This window comes from Camellia sinensis, chromosome 12, assembly GCF_055761805.1.
Source record: "Camellia sinensis isolate YWXY chromosome 12, ASM5576180v1, whole genome shotgun sequence".
In the NCBI taxonomy this organism is placed as follows: Eukaryota; Viridiplantae; Streptophyta; class Magnoliopsida; order Ericales; family Theaceae; genus Camellia; species Camellia sinensis.
This window is the reverse complement of record NC_138972.1, coordinates 61,696,019-61,721,983: the sequence shown is the minus strand read 5'-3', so window position 1 is coordinate 61,721,983 and position 25,965 is coordinate 61,696,019. Positions and strand designations below refer to the sequence as shown.

Here is a 25,965-nt window from a genome sequence, read left to right as displayed (position 1 = left end):
GGGGGTAATTATATTTCCACATACTTAATTCTCTTAGAGCACACACTTAATGAATACTTTCTCAGAGCACACATCAAAAATAAAAATATTCTCAGTACACATCTCTTCATTCCAACAATGCTCTTATCTTTTATTTTCAAAATCCTAATTTTTTTTTATCCACCTATTCTTCTTCTTCCAAAAAACTTGGAATGACACTGCTACCGTTGTCGTTGCCGCTACCACCACCACTCTTGGCCCTCCATTGCCATCGTTACTCTTAGCCTGTCCTCACTTTAGCCTAAACCACCGTAATATACCCTTGCTACATACCATTTATTCAAAACCCTAACCTCTACAACCTTCTCCACCATGATCCCAGCCTCTACAAATCTTTTTATTACCGTGAACCCAACATTTGCAAATCCTAGATCCGTTCGAAGGTTGATATCCAACCAAACCCTATATGTTCGGATGTGTATTGGGAAAATAGAAAACAATAAAGATTTGTCCTAAATGATAATTTAATTAAAGGATAAAAATGTGATTTTGAAGAAATTCATTAAGTGTGTGTCCTGAGGGGATTTAGTGTGTGGAAATAGAATTACTCATCAATGGGATTTATTGGAACATAAGAACACAATTTGGATTAAGTGAAACATAAGTAGGTGAAGAGAGATTAATGAAAAAGTACCTCTATAATTTATTCTTTAACTTAAAGCAAAATTTATCTATTTAAGGGGAATGGGCTCAATGAGCAACAAAGTAACACGTTCTTTGTTCTTCCCTCCAATATCATGTCCATGGCCATCTCCATGTTGGTACATGAATTGGGAAACCCTAGCCATGTTTGTCACAATCTCAACAAAAGTGCCATTGATGGAAGAGTCCACAGCACGAGCTTCATTGATCTTCTTCCATGCCTCACTAATCAAGTAGTTTATGTGTTCTTTGGCATCTTCTACAGAAACACCAGTTTCGTGCATGTAAATTTGGATTGATTTAGGAATGTCACCTCGTTTTACCTCTTCCTAAACAAATCAAGAAGAAATTGCAGATCAATAGGTGTTAGTAAAGATAAAGGAATTGCAAGTAACTTTATGAAGTACTTAGGTTGATATAAGAGATATATATTGCTCTAATTGGACTAGAGGATCCAATTTAGGGCAATTTGGACCCATCTCGGGTTCATCTCGGTGATCTGAACCCCTTATTTTTTATACCTTCCAAGTAGATCATCCATGAAAAAAACACGTCGAACGGATATCGGCAGTAACATATTTGGATCACATTTGTCTATTAAAAAAATAGATTGTCTATTCTCAAGATTATACCTGTCATTTATTTTTTATAAAGGAAAACGTGATCCAACCATGTGACTAGCAATATCTGATCAATTGAATTTTTTGTATTAATAATCTACTCAAAAGACACTAAAAATTAAACAGTTTAGATTATCAAAATAGACTCAAAACGGGCCAAAATTGCTCAATATTAAACCCTCTAGTCTAATTAGAGAACTTGAAAGAAGCCCAATCCAATTAGCTTACACACCCATGATGTTCCCAAATCATCTGCAAGTCTTGCAACCATTGATGACCACTTAATTATGTCATCGCACTTTTCTATGCATTCCAACTTCTCGTTGGTTATGGCATTTGTACTTAGAAAATAAGCATGTGTTAGTAATGTAGGAACAGAGGATGAAGTCCATGCATGGTCAAGGTACTCTTCAAGTGTTGGCATGTATCCACTGTGAGACCATCTTGCTTCCTTCATGTAACATTGACATAAATCTCGCCACTACAACATTTCAAAAAAGGCAAATTATATTCTTTATATTTTTCCTCATGTCAATTTGGTCTGTAATTTAAATTGTATTGATTTTGTTCTTCAATTTTTTTTTTTTTTATATTGTGTCGATTTAGTCTTATTAATAACATCCATTAAGAAATTGAATAGAAAAAAAAGGACGAAATGACCCATTCGAAAAGAAATAGATCATTTTAAATTAGATGACAACCCTTCAATCACTTTGAAGAGAATGAATGAAATATTTTGTCCCTTTTCATTCTATTTTTCAAATGGACATTATCAATTAGATTTAATTGACACTATTTGAAAATTTTCAAGATAAAATTGATATCATGAGAACTATAAGAATCAAATTGACACAAGAAGTAAATGAGCATGGATTTAGTAAGCTAATATACAACATTTGCTTGAATGTGATCAAATAATTATATGTTAGTTTGCTTAAATAAGATATAAAAAAGGACGTGGGTACCTTATTTTTAAGGTATCGGAGGATATGGACACCATGTTCCTTAAGAGTGACATAGGCCATTTCATTAATGGTATTGAATAAACCAAGGAAGCATATCTTCATATAGTCTGGAAGTTGTTCAACTGCATTGACATCCCATCTGAGATGCAAAAGTATTTTTAAAATTGTGTGTTAAAAACTTAAATAATTTTTTTACTTGTACAAAAAATAATTATAGAATCAAATAAATTCTCTCATGTAAGTGTGGAAGCTGACAAAAAAGTGAAATCTACCTTATATGAGAGAAGATTATGTTTGATTTTGTAATCAATGAATGTCTGTTTAGACTTTTTAAAACTTAAAAAGTCCAGAAATTGTTCCCTTGCATTAACATCTCATCTAAGACGCATAGAAACTTAAATAATTCTTCAACGTATGTATAAACTAATCACAAAATGAAACATAACCTAAATCTATTATGAGTGAGAAAATTATGTCTGATTTTATGATCGATTTTTATACCATTAGACTTTTTCAGACTTAGAATCAGAGTCACCTAAGAGCAAATATTAAGAAGGAATGGCATCCCCTACTTGTACCAACCTGTCAATGGCATTGGTGAAAAGTTGGAGCTCATCCAAGGTACCATAAGCATCATAAACATCATCAACACATGTGGCCAATATATTGATCCTTGTTTCCATGCTCCTAAAATTTTGGAACTTAGGCTCAAAAGCCTCTCCCAGAGACCATAAATAATTCTCCACCACCCTGTCCCTAACAAAGGGCAACTTTTTCCCCCAACCTGTGCTTTCCCACCACCTATTAATTATTAAGTATGTAGAAAGATAAAATCAGTAATAATATATAAATAAGTAATTTAATAAAAAATAATAATGTAACAAATTTTGGTCGTGACTAGTATTATTTTTAAAATGTCATTATCACATATTTTGGTTGAGAATTGTGTATAGAGCTATTAAACGAATCAAGTTATCTAAACTCAAACTCAACTTGTGTTCAATTCATTAAAAACTCATTTAAAATTAGCTTATTACGTAAACAAACAAAACTTGAATACATTTTGAAACCCGTTAAGTTTTTAAACCAAGAATAAACAACCTATTGCTCAACTCGATAAATTTAAATGGTAAATTACACTTTGCTCCTTTTATGTTTGACCACTTTCCCACTTTGGCCCGTACAATTATTTTTTTCCACTTTGGCCTATTAAAACTTAGACAGAAAATGACACATTAATAATTACGTGGTATAAAAATATTTTATCATATATGACTAACACCTCTTACATAAATTTAAACTTTAATATAATAATATATATTTTTATATTATGTGATAGTTATTGTGACCTTTTTTTAATCTAATTTTGAATAGAAGTTAGCTATAGAAGTAAAGTGAGAAAAGTTTGAAACATGAAAGGCCAAAATAAGAAAAACAAGCTTTAAGGGCCAAAGTGGGAAAATGTCCAAATATAAAAGGGGGAAAGTGTAATAACCAAAATTTATATGCACCATAAATAAAATGAAATCAAATTACTGGAGCTCAGTTTGTTGTCGGCTCAATTAAAACTTGCTTTGAGATAGGATAAACAAGTCAAATTTAAACACATTTTAAGTCAAATTTTCAAACCAAATTGAAACAACCTATTACTCGACTCATTTGGTTTCCTAATTGTATATAACAATTAAAAAAATAGAGTTTTTTTGGATAAAATAAAATACATTAAATTGAGTAATAAGTTGTTCCAATTTGGTAATAATACAAATGAAACTACCACATCATTCTGGTGTAAAATTCTATATAAATATTCTAGTGGAATAGCATTTTCCTATGGTTTAATTCTATTTCATGAAGTGATCTTTTACCTTGATGCATGTTTTAGGTCTTCTTGGTGAATTGCTTGTAACATGTTGAAATCCAATTTGGCAAACTCAAGCAACTTGGCATTCATGTCCAATCTCCTCTCATATGCATCAATGAACCACCTTGCCTCCATTCTTGGCATTGCCCAATGTAATGGGAGCTCCAAGGCATGACTCACAAGCATGCCAAGATTTGGATCTATGCTCTCCTTCCTGAGCCATTCTTTGAGATGTTTAGCTGTGAAATCTCTAGCTTCTTCCAATATACTTTCATCCTCCATTAAGAGATATGAAGCTTCATACAATGAAAGAAGTCCCTTGGTATCCTCACATAAAGACTTCTTGAAGTTCCCAAACTTGTCCCTGAAAATATTAAAAACCTCTGCAAGCAAGGAAGTGTTTGTAATTAGTTTTACAATTTGTACAGAAATTGATCATAGAACCTAGAATTTTTCTTATTTTTTTTAATTTGTAATTGCACTGATATAAGCAGCAACATTTTAAATAGTAATATTGGGAAAAAATTGGTATATGTCATGTAGTTGTATGCAGAGTATATATCCAATGATAAGTATTAGAAATTGGACAATGCGGTTGTAAGTTTTTAAAAATCATTAACCATGAAACATATTTACATTGAGATTGTAGAGCTTGATTAGGATTGTATACTTTACCACAACCATTCATGGATCTAGGGGTGTAAATCTGACTCAACCCGACCCGGCTCATGTTGGGTCTCACGAGCTTCTGTCAAAATTCAGGCCGAGTCAGGCCAGTCCACAGGCCCAAAAAAAAGTCCCAGTTCCAAGCTCAGGGATATTCGGGCCTTGGACGGGCCGACCCAATGGGCCTGGGCTTGGGCGGGCTTGATTATTTTTTTTGTTTTTTAAAATTTTTTCTACCAAATCTTCTACTAAAAAAGACACTGGGCCTCGGGCGAGCCCGGCGGGCCGGGCTTCGAGCTAGGCCTTGAGTGGTCCTTAAATGGGCTGATAGGCTCGGCCATGGGCCGAGTTAGGCAGGTTAGGCCCACGTGCTAGGCCGGACTTCAAAATGATGGCCCAGGCCCTAGTCCAGGGGCTTGGGCCTGAGCCCAAATGAGCCGGGCCCATCCCAGGCCGCAGGCAGACTTTGGACTGCTCATTGACTGCGGGCCATTTTTACACTACTACATAAATCTAACTAAAGCTATTATAACACTACAAGAAAAAACACTTTCCGTGACCAACATTTTGGTCGCAAAAAGTACCATATTTGGTCGCTAAAACCTTTTCGCGACCAAAATATGTTGGTCGCGAGTTGGTCGCGAGTTGGTCGCTAAAGCCTCGTCACAGATAGTTTTCTGCGACCAAAAAAGCCTTTGGTCGCTAAAAGTGACCATTCGCGACCAACTTTTTTGGCCTCGGAAAGTCCAATTCATATTAGCCAAAAGTAAACTTTTAGCGACCAAAGATAAGTTGGTCGCCAAAAGTCAACGCCTTGACCCAAAAAAAATAATTCTTTTGTGCTACCTGAGACTAGAACTCGTGACCAAAGAGTCACCATGCACCCAATCCCCTCTGCCATCACCATGCTTCTTGCTCATATTCCGCAAAAAATATATATAACCCATAAAAATTCGGTCATATATTATTTTATAAAACTTTTAATGCCTAAACAGAAAAATAGCATGTAATTATAGTAGTATCATTTTTTTAAAAAATTTATCCCGCCATAACTTTCCGCGACCAACTTTTTTTTTTGTCGCCAAAGGGTAATCTTCCGCGACCAAAAAAGCCTTTGGTCACCAATAGTATACTTTCCGCGACCAACTTTTTTTTTTGGTCGCCAAAAGGTGATCTTCTGCGACCAAAAAAGCCTTTGGTCGCCAATAGTATACTTTCCGCGACCAACTTTTTTTTTTGGTCACCAAAGGGTAATCTTCCGCGACCAAAAAAAGCCTTTGGTCGCCAATAGTATACTTTCCGTGACCAACTCTTTTTTTGGTCGCCAAAGGGTATACTTTCTGTGACCAACTTTTTTTTTTGGTCGCCAAAAGGTGATTTTCCGCGACCAAAAAAGCCTTTGGTCCCCAATGGGTATACTTTTCGCTACCAACTTTTTTTTTGGTCGCCAAAAAGTGATTTTCCGCGACCAAAAAATTGTGGTCGCCAAAAGTTAAATTTTGGTCGTAGAAAGTGGACTATTTGCGACCAAAAAAAAAAAGGTGATCGCCAAAAGTGTTTTTTCTTGTAGTGTAATAATTTATTGACATAAACCTGACACACACATATATATAATTTATTAGTATTGTATTGTATACTTTACCACACAAACATTCACGGATCCAACTAAAACTATTACAATAATTTATTGACGTCAACCTAATAATTTATTAGCCTTTAAAATTTGTGTGTGTGTTTTTTTTTTCCTTCATGTTTCAAATTTTTTTTCAACTTACTCCAAAAGTTAATTTATTCATAAAATTAGACAAAAAATGACACATTAATAATCATGTGCATAATTTTTTTTATTATATATAGTAATCTAATAGTTTGATTTTCATGATATCTAAAATATTATAAGATAAATTGTAATTTTTTAATATACATAATTTACTACAATTTAACACAAAATATGAAAATGAATTTTATCAGATTAATACAACTTGCACCAATTGAAAAATATTTAAGTCCACTATACATCTCGTGTATATATATATTAATTATATATATATATATATATTATATATAATATAATAATAAAAGGAAAAGATGGGGAAAACCAAGGTTTTAAAATTTAATGAATAATGTTTGACAATTTTAATTTGAGAGTTTTAATACAACTTTAATGATGTGAAGGTAAGGCCCACAATTCTCTCTATCTCTATATACTCTTTTTCTTTTTGACCTTACTAGAGTTTCATTTAAAACTCTAATATTAGAATTATATTTCAAATCTATTTCCATCTTACTATTTTTCCTTTCCCTTTTAGCAGTACTTTCCTTTTTGGGGACAAAACCACGTTGTGGGTTGAATATCATTTCAAATTTACTTCCATCTTATTATTTTGTTTGGTTTTAATTTTTAAAAAATACTTTTCAATTTTTTTTTTATTTTTCGTATTTTTTTTTCCATAATTTTTTTTAATATTTTAAGTAATTTTTTTAATATTTTAGACATACTTAAGATAAATACACTTAAAAAATATATATTTGTGAAAAAATTTATAAAAAATTCACTAAATAACAAAAATATTTAAAAAATATATAAAAATTCAATATATTTTTCGCATTTTTATGTATTTATTAAATTTTTAAAATATTTTTTTACAAATATTTTATTATTTAGATATATCTAAGTAAGGTATATTTTAAAAAATATAAAAATTTCTTAAAATTTTTTTAAAAATTAAATTTAAAAAACTGAAGCGAAATATTGATTATTATTTTTTCTTTTCCCTTTTTGCAGTACTTTCCTTTTTTGGACAAAACCACGTGGTGGGTTGTACATCATTTCAAATTTAAAAGATTCAAATGGAAGGGGGTTCCACGTAGTGGGTTGTACATCATGTCAAATTCTTTTCCATCTTATTATTCCATCCCTCTTTTTTTTCAAGAGAAAAAATATTGAGAGTTTTAAGTTAAAAGTTTTAATAATACTAATTAGTGCGTGAGTTTTATGTAATTAAAATTTTGACCTTAGTTTTTTCTTTTTCTTTTTTTAATTTTTTATATTATTAATATTTTTTTAAAACTTCTAAATTAAAAAGATATATCATTTCTATTTTCAAGAATGGAACTATTCCTTTTCTCTTCTTTTCCAAGAATGGAAGGGGGGTTCCACGTGTGGGCTGTACATCATTTCAAATTTATTTCCATCTTACTATGCCTTTCTTTTTTTTCTTTTTTCTTTTTTAAGAGAAAAAAAATTAAGAACTTTAAAGTAAGAGTTTTAATAATTCTAATTGATATGTGGGTCTCATGTAATGTGATATTTTGACCTTTGTTTTTTGTTTTTTGTTTTTTTTTAATTTTCACATTATTAATACTTTGTTAGAATTTTCAAATTAAAAAGATGTATCATTTCTGTTTTCAAGAATGAAAGGAGGGGTATTTCTATCTTACTATTCCTTCCCTTTTCTTTTTCAAGAGAAAAAATGTTGAGAGCTTTAAATTAAAGTTTTAATAGTTTTAATTAGTGTGTAGGTCTCATATAATGTGATATTTTGACCTTAGGTTTTTATTTTATTTTTTTGATTTTTTATATCGTTAATATTTTTTTTAGAACTCCTAAATTAGAGAGATGTATCCTTTCTATTTTCAAAAATGGAAGGAGGGCATTTCCATCTTACTATTCCTTTCCTCTTCTTTTTCAAGAATGGAAGGAGGGGTTTCACCTGGTGGGTTGTACATCATTTCAAATTCATTTTCATCTTACTATTCCTTCCCCCTCCCATCAAGAGGTTCAACGGCTATATCTTTTGATATGAAAAAGAATTGCAGAGAAAAAAATTTGTGATATTTATTTGTTCTAAAAAAATATTATTGTGTTTCATTGTGCAATATTTTTTAAAAGAAATTTGTTGAGTGTTGAAATGTAATTGTAAAAGGATTTTCTATAGGGGTGAGTATGGTCCGGATTGGATTGGATTGGGGTAAAATCAAGACCAATCCGTTATCTACGGTTTCTGAAAAATTGGAACCAATCCAATCCATTTAAATCATGGAACCAATCCAAACCAATCCATTTAAATACGGATTGGATCGGTTTAGGACCACGGATTCACATAATTAAATAACAAAAATATATATATAACACTTTAATTTCATAAAAATATAAACATAGCGCTATATTAGTTCCACAATAGCAACATGTTTTTTTATAATAGCGACATACTGTTCTAGAATTTAAATAACCATAAGAAAACTGGTTTCACCATAAGTATTTTGACCATTACAAATTAAAACTAAAACCTAACAAACAAAAGTAATAAAAGAAGATATTATACGATTTTATGTTTGAGTTTAGATTTTATATAGAATAAGAAAAGATACTATGGGGGAGGATGGATAATAAAAATATAGACTATTTGTATACGGTTCGAATCGGTTCTAATCCAGAACCGTGGGGTTCAATCCGGAACCAATCCATGGACTACGGATTTTAATTCTTCAATCCGGAACTGAACTGCGGATTCAAAAAAGCAATCCAAACCTATCGGATTGGACTGTAAAGAAAGTTTCAATACATCTCAACTTACCATTAAAGAATACAATGAATCTCTTTAATAGAGTCTGTTACAACTGTTAACCATACCATGGTGTAACTAACTAAAGTGAGTTTACAAGCTCAACTCTAACTAACTAACTCTAACTAACTACAATTTGATGAATGAACACGTGTAGCTCTCTGCTCTAGTGCATCACCATCATCAGGGAATTCCTTATCAGGCCCCCTCAAGCTCAGGGGAGGAGAAAGAACCATGAGCTTGCTGTGAAGAAACTGAAAGCGAGAAACAGACAAGGGTTTTGTAAACACATCAGCCAGTTGATCAGAAGAAGCAATATGCTTGACAAGAACCTGCTTGGAAGCGACCCGTTCACGAATAAAATGATAATCCACAGCAATATGCTTAGAACGGGCATGAAAAACAGAGTTAGAGGATAAGGAGATGGCAGAGAGATTATCACACCATAATACAGGATAGGAAATAGAAACATGAAGATCAGTTAAAAGCATTTGGATCCAACAAAGTTCAGCAGCAGCTTGGACGAGCGCACGATACTCTGCTTCGGTAGAAGAACAAGAGACGGTAGGCTGCTTTTTAGCTGACCAGGAGATAAGATTTGGACCAAGGAATACACAATAACCTATAGTAGAGCGACGATTAACAACAGAACCAATCCAATCAAAGTCAGAAAAGGCATATAAGTCAAGGACCTGGAGTAAAATGAAGACCATGATGCAAAGTACCATTGAGATATCGCAAGAGATGTTTAACAGCAACAAAATCAGCTTCAGAAGGAGTTTGCATGGACTGGCAAGCAGAATTCACAACAAAGGCAATATCAGGCCGGGTAATGGTGAGATATTGCAAAGCACCAACGACACTGCGATAAAGAGAAGGTTGGGAAAAGGCAACAGAAGATGAAGCTGTAGAAGAGGGCTTAACTGACATGGGAGAAGCACAAGGTTTACATTTCGTCATACCAGCCTTGCCAAGAATCTCAAGTGCATACTTGGACTGAGATAAAAAATAACCTGAAGATGATTGATCAACAGAAATGCCCAAGAAATAATTGATATCACCCAATTCCTTCATAGAGAACACTGAATGCATATGAGCAATAAGAGAAGTAATGTGGGAAGAATTAGTACCAGTAATGAGAATGTCATCAACATAGATGTGCAGAACAGTAAGAGTAGTAGCAGTCTTCTGAACAAAGAGGGAAGAGTCAGAAGAGCTAATGACAAAGCCAATGGAGAGAAGAAATTTGGAGAAGGTTGAATACCAAGCCTGTGGATCTTGTTTAAGCCCATGTAAAGCCTTTTCAAGTTTGCAAACATGATGAGGGTGTTGAGAATCAATAAATCCTTGAGGTTGAGTCATATAGACCTCTTCTTCCAAAACCCCATGAAGAAAAGCATTGGAGATATCCAATTACTTAATAGGCCAGTTGAAATGCAATGCTAAGCATATAAGAATGCGAATTGTAGGCTGCTTGGCAACAGGACTGAAAGTCTCATGGTAATCCAAACCTTCTTCTTGAAGATACCCCTTAGCAACAAGGCGAGCTTTGTGGCGAGCTATAGAACCATCAGAGTTCTTTTTAAGGCGAAAAACCCATTTAGAACCAATAGCCTGTTTACCAGGTGGCAAAGGAACTAGAGTCCAAGTAGATTGCCTGTGAAGAGCTTGATACTCCTCAAGCATAGCTTGAGACCATGCCTTAGAAAGAGCAGCAGCTTGGTAGGAAGAAGGCTCAATATGATCAGAGGTAATAACAGCAGATAACAAATGAGACTGAGACTGGGAGTGAGAAGAAACAGACTTGGACCTGGTGGTCATAGGATGGGTATTGGAAGGTGCTAGAGGAAGAGAGTAAGGGTGAAGATCAACAACCAAAGAACCAAAAGATAAAGAGAAGGAAGGAAGAACATCAGAAGGAGCAGCAGTGGGTGCAGCAGTAGGAGAAGAAAGTTCAGCAGTAGGTGCAACAGTGGGTGCAACAGTAGGAAAAGGAAGTTTAGCACTAGATGCAGCAGTGGGTAGAGCAGTAGGTGCAGTAGTGGGTATAGCAGTAGGTGCAGGAGGGACAGAATTTGGAGGTGCAGGAGTAGGGACAGAAGATGCAGGATATGTAAGACCAGTAAGAGCAGAACATGATGAAGAGCCAACAGTAGGAGGTAGACCTGAAGACCAAACGAAAGACCTCAATTGGTCAGAAGAGGACTGTGGAGAAGAAGAGATGGTAGAAAAAGGGAAGGTGGCCTCATGGAAAATAACATGACGAGAAATGTATATCTTACCTATGAGAGGATCAAGACAGCGATAGCCTTTAGTAGAGGGAATATTGTAACAACCCTCACTCTACTCTAGTCATGCTTGCATATATTACATGATCTTGTCTTGATATGTTGTTTTTGCAAACCTTGATTTGTTTTGCTTAAGAGTTTCTTGCATGTTTTGTACCCTGCTTGGTGTGAGTTTAGCCGAGGTCATCTTTAGTCTAGAACTTCCTTGGAACCACTTTGTTTGACCTCCACCTTCGCCCTGACATACTGGCCGAGATGTCATTATCTAGGCTGAGGTGTTCATCACCAAGGCCGAGATGTGTATTATCTAGGCCGAGATGTTACCTTTGCACCTAAGTGATCTTGTCCTGGAGTGGTATGACCTAGACCGAGGTGTGGCACATCTAGGCCAAGGTGTGGCACAGCTTAGTCAAGTGTTGTCCTTCCTAGCCGAGATCATTGTTCCCCAACTTGCCGATGTCTTGTTCTTAGCCGAGATCATTACCCGCCAGAGTGCCCATGTCATCTTGCTTGTTGAACACACTTTGTCATAGTCTTGTCTTTTCACTCAGCCACCTTTTTGAGGAGAACCAACCCGGTAGTGCCACGTGTCCCAGCTGAGTGTTAAGTCAGCCAGCAGACCTGGAAATGTATCATTTGCTATATGTCTTTGTTGTGAGGAGAGAGAAGCTCTAGAAGAAGAAGAAGAAGTTTTAGAGTGAGAGAGTGGGCTTTTGAGCTTGATTCCTAGAGATCAAACCGTTAGATTCGCGTATTGAGGTTAGATCCTTAATTTACTTTTGTTGTTCCATATGTTTATCTAGCTGCATTGCACGATCGAACCTGTTTTGCATGTTTTGCATTGGTTTAAAGTTTGTTTTAGAAAGAGAAGATGGTGTTCATGTGTTTTTGAAGAAAAAGTCTTGTTTGATCCGAAAGTTTGCCTTAAGATTCATGTTTTGTGTTTGTTCTCGCAAGATCGTTGAATATGGGTACGCAGGTCCATGTTTTGAATTCATGGCATGAAATCTCAGATTTTGTAATAGCAAGTTATGATCTTGCATTCATCTTCCTCATGTTCATATTCTTCATGTTCGACATGTTCTTCAAGAGAGGGAAACTCAGATTTTCCCGACCTCATTTCCTTGAATGTGGCCATCGAGGCAACACCTCGGCAAGAAGGTGTGGGACCTCGGCCTAGACCTGGTAGTTTCCCAGCATGTTTTCCCGAGATGAGAAAACAATGTTTTGTTTTGACTTAGCTTGGTTTTGAAGGATGCCGAGATCATCTGTATGCATGTGAACTTGTTTGAAAGTGCATTCAACAAACTTTGCCATGTGTTTGTAGGACTTGGACTTGCCTTGACCCCGACATCTGAAGAACTATGTGAGTGGTATTTTTAATAAAGTTATGTTATAAAGTTTTGTTAAAGTTTTGCCTTGCTTGTTTTGGAAAAGTATTTTGTGAAGCATGAATGATGATCCCTATTTTGTATATCAAGTATTAGCCTTGTTTTGAATGACAATCTTGAAAAGTCCATACGTGCTAGGGGACTATAAGCATTTGTAGCACAATCTTGAAAAGTCCGTACGTGCTAGGGGACTATAAGCATTTGTAGCACAACCTTTGTTAATGTCACCCCTTGGAACTTGAAAGCCTTGAAAGACTTAAATTATTGAGACTTGAAAGATTGTTAGATAAACTTGATTTGCCCTTGGATTTTGTACAAGTTGTGATGTGCCTTGATTTGATAAAGATTTTGGATATCATTCATGCAAACCCCTTTATTATTTATACCATTCACTGAGTATCCAAGCTCACCCCTCTCTATATATATGTAGGTGACGAGCAAGATGGCGGTGACGCCTAGATGTACTTGCTACTTGTTTTGGATTATGCACTTTTGCTGCATCTTGAAGATTATGCTTCTTAGTTGTATTTTATTGTATTTTGTATTTGATAGCTGAGAAGCCTTTTGGTCAAGATGTATTTTTGTACTTCATTTTGTTCTATTAAAGCTATGAACGAATGTATGCCATTCCATTTAACTTATGCATAGCTCTTATGGACTAATTGAATTTGTATATATTGCTTCCGCACATGTTAGCCCCATATGTAATACTCTTATTGTGTGTGAATTTAGAAAGTTGGCCTTCGGTAAATCTCGGATTACTGGCCATCATGGCACTATTCTACTAGGGGCGGAATGGGGTCATGACAGATTGGTATCAGAGCACAAATTTCTTATAGTACGTTATTCACACACTTGAGTCCTAAAGAGCATAGGATTTTCCTTAGAAAAATGTTAGGATTGCATCCTAATGCTTGCTATTTGACATGGTGTGCATTATCTCGGCTTGACTGTTTGTTACTTGCGTACATGTCCATTTGATCATTTTGTTTTAAAGTCACATTTTGCATACTCTTAGCATCATGAGAAGGGGTAGACCACCAGTTGGCCGAGACCATCCCGAAGATAGATTGGACAGATTAGAGAGACTGGTCGAAGGTTTGGTCCGTGAGTTGAGGCAAACTCGGCCACAAGACACTAGTACTACTTCTACCCAGGCCGAGCAGACAAATGGCCGACATGCAGTTCCACCTCCGCCTCCTCCAGTGCCGCAAGTGCCTCCACAACAAGCTTTATATGGGGATGGCACCATAGCCTTGATCAGGGAGTTCAAAAAGATGAAACCACCGAGGTTCTCTGGGGGTATTGAACCGATGAAGGCCGAAGCGTGGGTCTTGGAAATGGAGAAGCTGTTAGAGATCTTTCCCAGTACCGATGCCCAGAAGGTGTCACTGGCAACATTCACACTAGACGATGATGCACGGAGATGGTGGATGATGACCCAAGAAAGCAACCCAGGTCTGACTTAGGCCAAATTTTTGGAATTGTTTTACAACAAGCATTTCCCCCTTAGTGTTCGAGACCGTAAGACCACAGAGTTTCAGACTTTGACACAAGGCAACAAGACAGTGGCAGAATATGACCGTGCTTTTACCGAGTTGGCGAGATATGCACCACACATAGTCGATGATGAATACAGAAAGGCCAGGAAGTTCGAAAGTGGACTGCGTGGGCCAATTCAGGATCGAGTGAACATGCTCAATATGCCGACCTACGCCGGAGTGTTGGACAAGGCCATCTTAGCAGAGGCTAACTTGAACCGATATCAAAACTCAGGAGAAAATTAGAAGAAGAGGCAGAACTATGATAATCGCTGAGCTCCATTTAACGCCAAGAAGAAAGCGAATGTGGACAGCTCCAGCAACTCGAACCAGGAAGGTAATACTAGGCCGACATGTGCAAGCTGTGGGAAGCCGCATTTCGGAGTTTGCCGTTGGGCATCGGGAGCCTGTTTTGAATGTGGTGAAATGGGTCATCGTGTGAAAGACTGCCCGAAGGCAAGGACTGATGATGGTAAGAAGAATGGGAGTACCTCGGGCTATGCACAGAGAAATAACATCGGAAGGGCACAGACGAGACAGGGCAGAGTTTTTGCATTGGTACCAGGAGACACTCAGAATGCTAAGACAGTAGTGTCAGGTATACTCCCAATTTTCTCTCAAGATGCATACATATTAATTGATTCGGGTTCTACGCATTCATTTGTATCTGCTAAGTTTGCTGAGAAGTTAAATATAGAACAAGAACCCCTTGACTATGTGTTACATGTGTCTACTCCATCTAGGAAAACTATGATTGTTGCATCTATTTATAGGGCGTGTGTGGTCGTGATTGGGGGTGTAGAATTGTTAGTCGATTTAATGTCGTTAACCATGGCTCACTTCGATGTCATATTGGGAATGTATTGGTTAGTAGCGAATCATGCATCCATTAATTGTGTTTCGAAGAATGTCACACTGAAATCCCCAAACCAAGCCGAGGTTATTTTCCAGGGTAAGGGAGTAGTGCCCCCACCTTACTTAACCTCATCCATGAAACCCTATAAGTTGATCCAAAAAGGGTGTCAGGGTTATTTGTGCAATATACTAAGTGATTCGAATGGAAGTGTTGAGTTAGCCGACATACCGGTTGTTAAGGAATTTCCCGACGTCTTTCCAAATGAGTTGCCTGGCCACTTGATCGATAGAGAGGTAGAGTTTACAATGGACATCATGTCGGGAACGCAACCTATCTCCAAAACACCCTATAGAATGGCCCCAGCTGAACTTAAGGAACTAAAACTGCAATTACAAGAATTGTTGGGTAAGGGTTTCATTAGGCTGAGCACTTCACCATGGGGAGCCCCGGTTCTATTTGTTAAGAAAAATGATGGCACACTTCGCCTTTGCATTGATTACAGAGAACTTAATAAGGTAACCATCAAGAACAAGTACCCATTGCCTAGGATTGACGATTTGCTTGATCAACTACAAGGAGCACGAGTCTTTTCTAAGATTGACCTTAGGTCGGGCTACCATTAGCTAAAGGTTAAAGCCGAGGATATTGAGAAGACTGCTTTTCGGACAAGGTATGGCCACTACGAATTTTTGGTAATGCCTTTCGGAGTGACCAATGCTCCTGCAGCGTTCATGGACTTGATGAATCGAGTCTTTAAGCCATATCTAGATGAGTTCGTAGTTGTTTTTATTGACGACATACTGATCTATTCCAAGAGTACAATTGAACACGAGAATCATCTGAGACTTGCCCTGCAAATCTTGAGAGACAAGAAGTTGTACGCCAAGCTGAGCAAGTGCGAGTTCTGGCTTTTCAGCATTTCATTTTTAGGGCATGTGATTAATGAAGAGGGTATATCAGTTGATCCCAGTAAGATTGAAGCCATTGTGAATTGGCCGACGCCAACCAACGTGTCCGAGGTTCGTAGTTTTCTGGGCTTAGCAGATTATTACAGAAAGTTTGTGAAGGACTTCTCAAGGATTGCAGTACCATTGACACAACTAACCAAGAAGGGAACATCATATGAATGGACCGATGATAGAGAATCAGCCTTCCAAGAGTAGAAGACGAGGTTAGTTACGGCACCCGTCCTTGTACTCCCATCAAGTAATGAAGAATTTCAGATTTTCAGTGACGCTTCACATAAGGGTTTGGGTTGTGTATTAATGCAAGGGGGCAAAGTCATAGCATATGCATCTCGTCAGTTGAAACTTCATGAAAAGAACTATCCAACCCATGATCTAGAGCTAGCAGCAGTGGTGTTTGCTTTGAAGATTTGGCATCACTACTTGTATGGAGCCTCTTGCCAAGTTTTTACAGATACAAGAGCTTGAAGTACTTGTTCACTCAAAAGGAACTGAATTTGAGGCAGAGAAGGTGGCTTGAATTATTGAAGGACTACGACATGCAGATTCGGTATCACCCAGGTAAGGCAAACTCGGTAGCCGACGCATTGAGTAGAAAGTCAGTGGGAAGTTTGACATGCCTAGCCATGATGTCAGTGGAGTCGATTACTATTGGGGAAGTAAAGGCAAGGCAAATGGAGGATGAATTCCTGAAGAAGGTAGCCGACGAGATTATCACCAGGCCGAGGTCAGGTTACACCCTTGAGAATGGAGTGCTTAAGTTTGAAGGAAGATTGTGCGTGGCCGACGTCCCAGAGTTGAAAGGAAAGATTTTGCAAGACTCTCATGGATCCAGATTTGCAGTTCACCCAGAGAACACCAAGATGTATCAAGATGTAAAATAGACTTTTTGGTGGCCGAATATGAAAAAAGAGATAGCCGAGTTCGTGTCCCAGTGTTTGTATTGTCAACAAGTGAAAGCAGAACATCAGAGACCAGCAGGACTTCTCCAACCTTTGCCGATTCCTGAGTGGAAATGGGAACACATCTCCATGGACTTTGTGATTGGTTTGTCGAAGACACAGAAAGGAATGGATTCGATCTGGGTTATAATCGACAGATTAACTAAGTCAGCACACTTCTTGCCTGTTAAAACTTCGTTTAATACTGATTGACTTGCTGTGTTGTATATGAATGAGATTGTTAGACTTCATGGTGTGCCGATGTCCATTGTGTCAGACCGGGATTCAAAGTTTGTTTCTAGATTTTGGCAGAGTTTACAAAGGGCTTTGGGGACCGAATTGAGGTTTAGTACAGCTTTTCATCCCCAGACCGATGGCCAAACAGAGAGAACAATTCAAACACTTGAAGATATGCTTAGACTATGTGTATTGGATTTCAAGGGAAGCTGGGAAGAGCATTTGCCATTAGTAGAATTCGCTTACAACAACAGTTATCAAGCTAGCATTGGCATGGCGCCGTATAAAGCACTGTATGGAAGAAAGTGCAGATCGCCAATATGCTGGACCGAGGTAGGAGATAAAGCTTTGGTCGGCCCTGATCTAGTTCAAAGGACAACCGAAAAGATCAAGCTTATCCAACAGAGAATTAGAACCGCTCAGAGTCGACAAAAGAGTTACGCCGACCAGAGAAAAAAAGAGTTAGAGTTTGAAGTTGGGGATCATGTATTCCTGAAGATCTCGCCGAAGAAAGGAGTTTCAAGGTTTGGGAATAAGGGTAAATTGGCACCCCGTTACGTCGGGCCTTTTGAAGTTCTTGAGAAAGTTAACCCAGCTGCCTATAGACTAGCTTTGCCACCAGAACTAAGTCAAGTTCACAATGTGTTCCATATTTCGATGTTGAGGAAATATATTCAGGATCCACTGCATGTCATTGATTATACCGGGATTGCGGTTAGTGACGATTTAGGCTACGAGGAGATTATTGATAGACAAGTGAAACAGTTGAGGAACAAATCTATACCAATAGTGAAAATTGAATGGAAAGAGCATTACGGCAAGGATGCTACGTGGGAAATGGAAGAAGAAATGAAAATCCGTCATCCGGGGTTATTTGTAGAGCACGGTAATTTAAGTTTGGGGACCAAACTTCTTTAAGGAGGGTAGGATGTAACAACCTTCACTCTACTCTAGTCATGCTTGCATATATTATATGATCTTGTCTTGATATGTTGTTTTTGCAAACCTTGATTTGCTTTGCTTAAGAGTTTCTTGCATGTTTTGTACCCTGCTTGGTGTGAGTTTAGCCGAGGTCATCTTTAGTCTAGAACTTCCTTGGAACCACTTTGTTTGACCTCCACCTTCGCCCTGACATACTGGCCGAGATGTCATTATCTAGGCCGAGGTGTTTATCACCAAGGCCGAGATGTGTATTATCTAGGCCGAGATGTTACCTTTGCACCTAAGTGATCTTGTCTTGGAGTGGTATGACCTAGACTGAGGTGTGGCACATCTAGGCCAAGGTGTGGCACAGCTTAGTCAATTGTTGTCCTTCCTAGCCGAGATCATTGTTCCCCTACTTGCCGATGTCTTGTTCTTAGCCGAGATCATTACCCGCCAGAGTGCCCATGCCATCTTGCTTGTTGAACACACTTTGTTATAGTCTTGTCTTTTCACTCAGCCACCTTTTTGAGGAGAACCAACCCGGTAGTGCCACGTGTCCCAGCTGAGTGTTAAGTCAGCCAGGAGACCTCGAAATGTATCATTTGCTATATGTCTTTGTTGTGAGGAGAGAGAAACTCTAGAAGAAGAAGAAGAAGTTTTAGAGTGAGAGAGTGGGCTTTTGAGCTTGATTCCTAGAGATCAAACCGTTAGATTCGCGTATTGAGGTTAGATCCTTAATTTACTTTTGTTGTTCCTTATGTTTATCTAGCTGCATTGCACGATCGAACCTGTTTTGCATTGGTTTAAAGTTTGTTTTAGAAAGAGAAGATGGTGTTCATGTGTTTTTGAAGAAAAAGTCTTGTTTGATCCGAAAGTTTGCCTTAAGATTCATGTTTTGTGTTTGTTCTCGCAAGATCCTTGAATATGGGTACCCAGGTCCATGTTTTGAATTCATGGCATGAAATCTCAAATTTTGTAATAGCAAATTATGATCTTGCATTCATCTTCCTCATGTTCATATTCTTCATGTTCGACATGTTCTTCAAGAGAGGGAAACCCAGATTTTCCCGGCCTCATTTCCTTGAATGTAGCTATCGAGGCAACACCTCGGCAAGGAGGTGTGGGACCTCGGCCTAGACCTGGTAGTCGCCCAGCATGTTTTCCCGAGATGAGAAAATAGTGTTTTGTTTTGACTTAGCTTGGTTTTGAAGGATGCCGAGATCATCTGTATGCATGTGAACTTGTTTGAAAGTGCATTCAACAGACTTTGCCATGTGTTTGTAGGACTTGGACTTGACTTGACCCCGACGTCTGAAGAACTATGTGAGTGGTATTTTTAATAAAGTTATGTTATAAAGTTTTGTTAAAGTTTTTCCTTGCTTGTTTTGGAAAAGTATTTTGTGAAGCATGAATGATGATCCCTATTTTGTATATCAAGTATTAGCCTTGTTTTGAATGACAATCGGGAAAGGTCTGTACGTGCTAGGGGACTATAAGCATTTGTAGCACAATCTTGAAAAGTCCGTACGTGCTAGGGGACTATAAGCATTTGTAGCACAACCTTTGTTAATGTCACCCCTTGGAACTTGAAAGCCTTGAAAGACTTAAATTATTGAGACTTGAAAGATTGTTAGATAAACTTGATTTGCCCTTGGATTTTGTACAAGTTGTGATGTGCCTTGATTTGATAAAGATTTCGGATATCATTCATGCAAACCCCTTTATTATTTATACCATTCACTGAGTATCCAAGCTCACCCCTCTCTATATATATGTAGGTGACGAGCAGGACGGCGGTGACGCCTAGATGTACTTGCTACTTGTTTTGGATTATGCACTTTTGCCGCATCTTGAAAATTATGCTTCTTAGTTGTATTTTATTGTATTTTGTATTTGATAGCTCAGAAGCCTTTTGGTCAAGATGTATTTTTATACTTCATTTTGTTCTATTAAAGCTATGTACGAATGTATGCCATTCCATTTAACTTATGCATAGCTCTTATGGACTAATTGAATTTGTATGTATTGCTTCCGCACATGTTAGCCCCATATGTAATACTCTGATTTTGTGTGAATTTAGAAAGTTGGCCTTCGGTAAATCTCGGATTACTGGCCATCATGGCACCATTCTACTAGGGGCGGAATGGGGTCGTGACAAATATAACCTAAGAAGACACAAGGAATAGACTTGGGATGAAATTTATGAGGTGAATAAGGCTTGAGCCAAGGAAAACAAAGGCAACCAAAGGTGCGAAGGAAAGAGAAGTCAGGAGAGTGATGAAACAGTTTCTCAAAAGGAGTAAGATCTTGAAGCTTAGAACTGGGCAACCTATTGATCAGAAAGACAGCAGTAGCAACTGCATCAAACCAATATGATAAAGGCACATGAGAGTGTTGCAACAGAGCTATAGATGTCTCTATGATATGTCTGTGTTTGCGCTCGACAACACCATTTTGAGGTGGAGTATATGGACAACTTAGTTGATGATCTATACCATGAGCCTTTAAAAATTTTCTGAAACTCATTGCTAAGAAATTTAGAACCATTATCAGTTCGTAAAATTTTGAGATGTACATCAAATTGGTTTTCCACAAACTGTTTGAAAGCAATAAACTTGGAAAACATTTCACTTTTATAGTTTAAAGGAAACAACCAAGTGAACCTACTAAAATCATCAACAAACAACACATAATATTTGTAACTAGTAGAAGATGATTCAGAAGTGAAAGGTCCCCATATATCACTGTGAATAAGTGCAAGAGGTTGATTTACAGATGTAGTAGAAAGACTGAAGGGAAGTCTATGACTCTTAGCAACAGAGCAATGCTTACACAATGAAGAGGACTTATTAACAGATTTAGACAAATGAAATTTATTACAAAGTATTTGAAGCTTATGTAAGGACGGATGGCCTAGTCGAGAATGCCAATCCTCAGGAGAACCAAGAGCTGTAACACAAGCTTGATGAGGTGAGATGAGAGGATGTAAACCAGGAAATTGATACATGCCATCAGAGTGAGATCCTTTGTACAAGACAGCTTTACTAGTCTTGTCCTGAATCACAAAAGTATCAGCATCAAATGTCACAGTGCAATTGTTATCATAAATAAGCTGATGAACAGAAACTAAATTCGAGGAGATTTGAGGAACATGAAGAAGATTATTAAGAGTAAAAGAATGAGAAGGTGTAGGGAGAATTCCTTTACCCTTATGATGAATAGGAAAAGAATTTCCATCACCAACTAGCACTTGCTCATTGCCTGAATAAGGTTGATAAAGATTGAGATTCTGAAGATCATTAGTAACATGACTGGTAGCAGCTGAATCTAGAAACCGATTATCAGAGGAATTTGCAGCAGATGCAACATATGCCTTGTTCTGAAACTTAGAAGAAGCAGGTGAACCAATTAAAGGCTTAGAATTAGCAGATTGATAAGATGAATCCATGCGATACCAACAATTGAGAGCAGTGTGATTGAACTTTCCACAAATCTGGCAAGTCACAGTACCAGATCCAAAACGACCTCCTCTGGTGCTTTTTTGAGAAGAAGACCGACCTCTATAAGAGCCTCGATTATATCCTCGATTATAACCCCGAGATCCAGAGGAATTATGAGAAGAAAACTTCATATGAGATTGGGAACCAGATGGAGCAGCATAGGCAACATGAAGATCAGCCGAAACTTTGGCTGCACTTTCAACATGAATGGCCTCTGAACACAAGAGTGATGACAGAACTTCCATGGACACTGATTCAGATCTAGCACGAATTGTCGTCTTAAAAGCATTATATTCCGACGGAAGGCCATTAAGTGTCAAGAGAACAAGATCTTCATCATCTATTGCCGAACCAGCAAGAGACAACTGATCAGCAATCACTTTGATCTGTGACAAGTAATCTTCCATTGAATTCGAAGCTTTGACAACACTATGAAGCTTGTTTTTAAGCTGATGAATATGAGATCGCGAGAGAGAAGTAAATCTCTTCTCAAGTGTACTCCACACTTCATGACTGGTCTTGAATTGACACACAGAAGTAAAGATTGAAGAAGACAGAGTTGCAGTAACACAGCTTAACAGATGTGCATCTATAATATGCCATTGATGAAGATCTGGATTAAGAACATCTATACCAGCAACATCTTTGATAACATCTGATGGTGAAGCAATTGATCCATCGATGTATGAAAGCAAGTTAGTAGCTCGTAAGATGTTGTGCCACTGATTCTTCCAAACGATGAAGTTATTGCTATCTAATTTGACTGTAACAAAAGAATTAAGATTCTCGATTAGAAAAGATAGATTTGAAGGAAGTTGAAAGGAAGAAGATGGCGTAGAAGCCATTGAAGGATCTGTAAGCTCGTTGGAGCACAGAGCTCTGATACCATAAAGAAAGTTTCAATACATCTCAACTTACCATTAAAGAATACAATGAATCTCTTTAATAGAGTCTGTTACAACTGTTAACCATACCATGGTGTAACTAACTGAAGTGAGTTTACAAGCTTAACTCTAACTAACTAACTCTAACTAACTACAACTTGATGAATGAACACGTTTAGCTCTCTGCTCTGGTGAATGAACACGTGTAGCTCTCTGCTCTGGTGCATCACCATCATCAGGGGATTCCTTATCAGACTGGACTAGATCGGATTACGGATTTCACAGATTCCTTGCTCAGCTCTAATTTTCTAGTCCTTCCTCTATTCTTGTAAAGAGAGATATTTTTATGAGTGATTTTTTATAATAAAATCACTTAGGTTAAGTGTGATTATGTACATGATTCTAAACTAGTCGTCGGAGTAGTCAGGGTGATCACTTGGTTAGATGTGACTAGTACCGGATTTAAAATTAATTGGTGTAATGCTATTTGATTAATAGTGGAGAAATCTGAAGGAAAATCTTGAGAAGTGGATGTATGCTCTATTTGAACCGAATCACTAGAAATTATTTGTTTGCTTTCTTATTCCTTTGCTCATTTTACTTTTATATATTGTTGCACAAATTCATTTATTTATATATTGGGTTAATATTTTTAATTTAACAATTTATTTAGAAACTCAATTTACTCCATTTCTTGGGTTGCCTTTTGGGTAACAATATATAATCCACTCATCTAATCCAAACCCAAACTCAAACCCTAATAGATAATAATATATTTTTTATATTATGTGGCAGTTGACGTGCCATTTTCTGTCTAGTTTTGAACAAAAATTAACTGTAAAAGTAAACTGAGAAAAACTTAAACTATAAGGAGACAAAGTAAAAAAAAAAAAAAAAAAAAGCCAAAAAAAGAAAATGACTAAACATATATATATATATATATATTATTGTACTCACAGCAACGGCATGTACTTTTCTTTCAGCATAATGAAACTAGTATGAGCTATAAACATTAGCAATTTTATTGAACTGCACAAATTTATATTATATTTTCTTATTCATGATTGATTCTTCTTGTTATTATTTGTGTATGTGGTTTATTTCACAACAATTTATTACCGCCTATTGGAAAAACCCACCACCCAACACTGCCAAACAGGGTATATCGGTTGTGAGTTAACGTGACTATAGAAAATTAAGGTTTTAGCAATCAAAATTTCGTAATAAAATTATTTTTTAGGTATCAAATATTTTTTGTTACGACAAATGTCATTATTATATTTTTAGTAATGAAAATTGAACATTAGTGATAAATTATTATCTTTTTGGGACTAATTTTGTCTAAAAAAAAAAAAAAAACTTTTTGAGACCAAATTATTTTGTCCATAAAAGTATATTTATTAGTGATATTTTCAAAATTTTGTCGCTAAAAATCTTATTTTTGACTTTTTGAGATGACTTTTTAATGACTATCCTCATGACAATAGAAAATAGTCCTTAAATATCTTTCGTAACAAAATTTTTAATTTAACAGTAAAAAAAATTTAATCTCTAAAACTCTTATATATTATAATATGTGCATTAAATATAAAGTGATTTATCACGAATAGGCCAATACGTATGTGAAAAAAAATCAACAAGCATTGGTCTATACGTAAAACCATCATAACACAAAAACCAAATAATAATAATAATAAATAATAAAAAGGTAAATTATACATATACTTTTTGAGATTCGCTTAAAATACGAATTGTTTTTTATAGTTTAAAAAATTATAAATATCTCATTATCAAAAAAAATTATTTAACAGAATTAATTAAAAAAACTAAAATTTCTAACTATTCTCCTATAAAATAATAAAATTATTTGGATTATTAATTGAAATAAATTTTCAACATCATTAAAAATTATTAATTAACTTAATAATTTATTAATAAAAATGACTATTTGTTATGAAATTATAAACATTAGAAGACAAGATGTAATTTCTAAAACTATAAGGGACAATTCATATTTTAAATAAATTTTAAAATTTGTGTTTATAATTTACCCTAATAAAAAATAAATTTGAGGAAATCATGGAAGTACCTTGGGGTATATTATAACCATGTTGTCTCAAAAGCCTAAATTGAAGAGCTGTAGAATGTAAATCCTCATTGTTCCACTTATCATCATTTCTAATATTGTCCAACCCTCTCTTTATTTCATCCTCAAAGTGGTAAAACACACCAAGCCTTTGCAAGTCATCAATCATCTCAAGTCCACCCAATGGATCCACCACTTCTGCAAGCATTCTCTTCACTTCTTCCTTCAACTTTTCAGCACCCTTTACATATATATCTCCCTAAAAAAAATGTATTAACTAATGTTAGCAAGGAAAACATTGCTTCTAATGAAACACAATTTAGAAAGTAAATAAAATTAATAAAAATCATTTATATACCACATATTTACTATTTAGTGACTGCAGAGAGTCATAGTCCCAAATGGGAGGTTTATAGTTGGCAGTTCGCCTAACAATCGTCTGATCACAAGTTTGGCTCAAACTGATGCATCGAACGGTGCGCAGAGCTCGGTCATGATTAATGGAAGCAGCAGATTGTGATGATGCACAGCTTTGAGATGGTAACCTAGTTGAAGTGTAAAGAGAAGAGGTTGGAACTACAAGTTTAAGAAGAGCAAGAGCCATTGCAATGAGTTTCTAACAAAGCTGCTGCTGATGCTGCTGTTGTATTGTTTGGCTGTGTAACAACCTCTATTTAAAGGAAAGGAAATGGGTTAAGTACACTTATTGTAATGTCATTTTGGCCTTTTCACTTTTGATTATGTCAGTTAATGCCTTACACTTTAAGTCAAGTTACAATATTATACTTTTATTCATTTACAGTTAATATGATTGATGGAACCTGTCATATTTGTTAAAAGTGGCATTTTTTTTTTTCTGATTAACATTTTTACATTTTTATCAAAATTATTTTATTCCTTACACTTTTATTAAAATTTTAATTTTCGTCAACTTTATTGACCGTAGATAGATAGAATGATAACATTGTAGTAACTTTATTTAAAATATAAAAGG

The 25,965-nt window shown here is 36.3% G+C and overlaps 1 protein-coding gene across 2 annotated transcripts; it reads right to left on the bottom strand.

Moving 5' to 3' along the window:
• Positions 1–583: 583 nt before the first annotated feature.
• Positions 584–25,669, bottom strand: LOC114310022 (terpene synthase 10). Of its 2 annotated transcripts, XM_082898768.1 has the most exons (7): positions 25,330–25,669; positions 24,975–25,230; positions 4,132–4,510; positions 2,849–3,067; positions 2,267–2,405; positions 1,534–1,782; positions 584–1,010 (listed from the first exon to the last, which is right to left on the bottom strand). In XM_082898768.1, the coding sequence occupies exons 1-7, from the start codon at positions 25,573–25,575 to the stop codon at positions 711–713; spliced, it is 1,788 nt and encodes a 595-aa protein (XP_082754894.1). In that variant the 5' UTR covers positions 25,576–25,669; the 3' UTR covers positions 584–710. The 2 variants fall into 2 exon arrangements, with proteins under 2 accessions (XP_082754894.1, XP_082754895.1); XM_082898769.1 differs by lacking the exons at positions 584–1,010; positions 1,534–1,782; positions 2,267–2,405; positions 2,849–3,067; positions 4,132–4,510 and adding exons at positions 21,215–21,556; positions 21,709–22,764 and having other exon boundaries at positions 25,330–25,626.
• Positions 25,670–25,965: the final 296 nt, after the last annotated feature.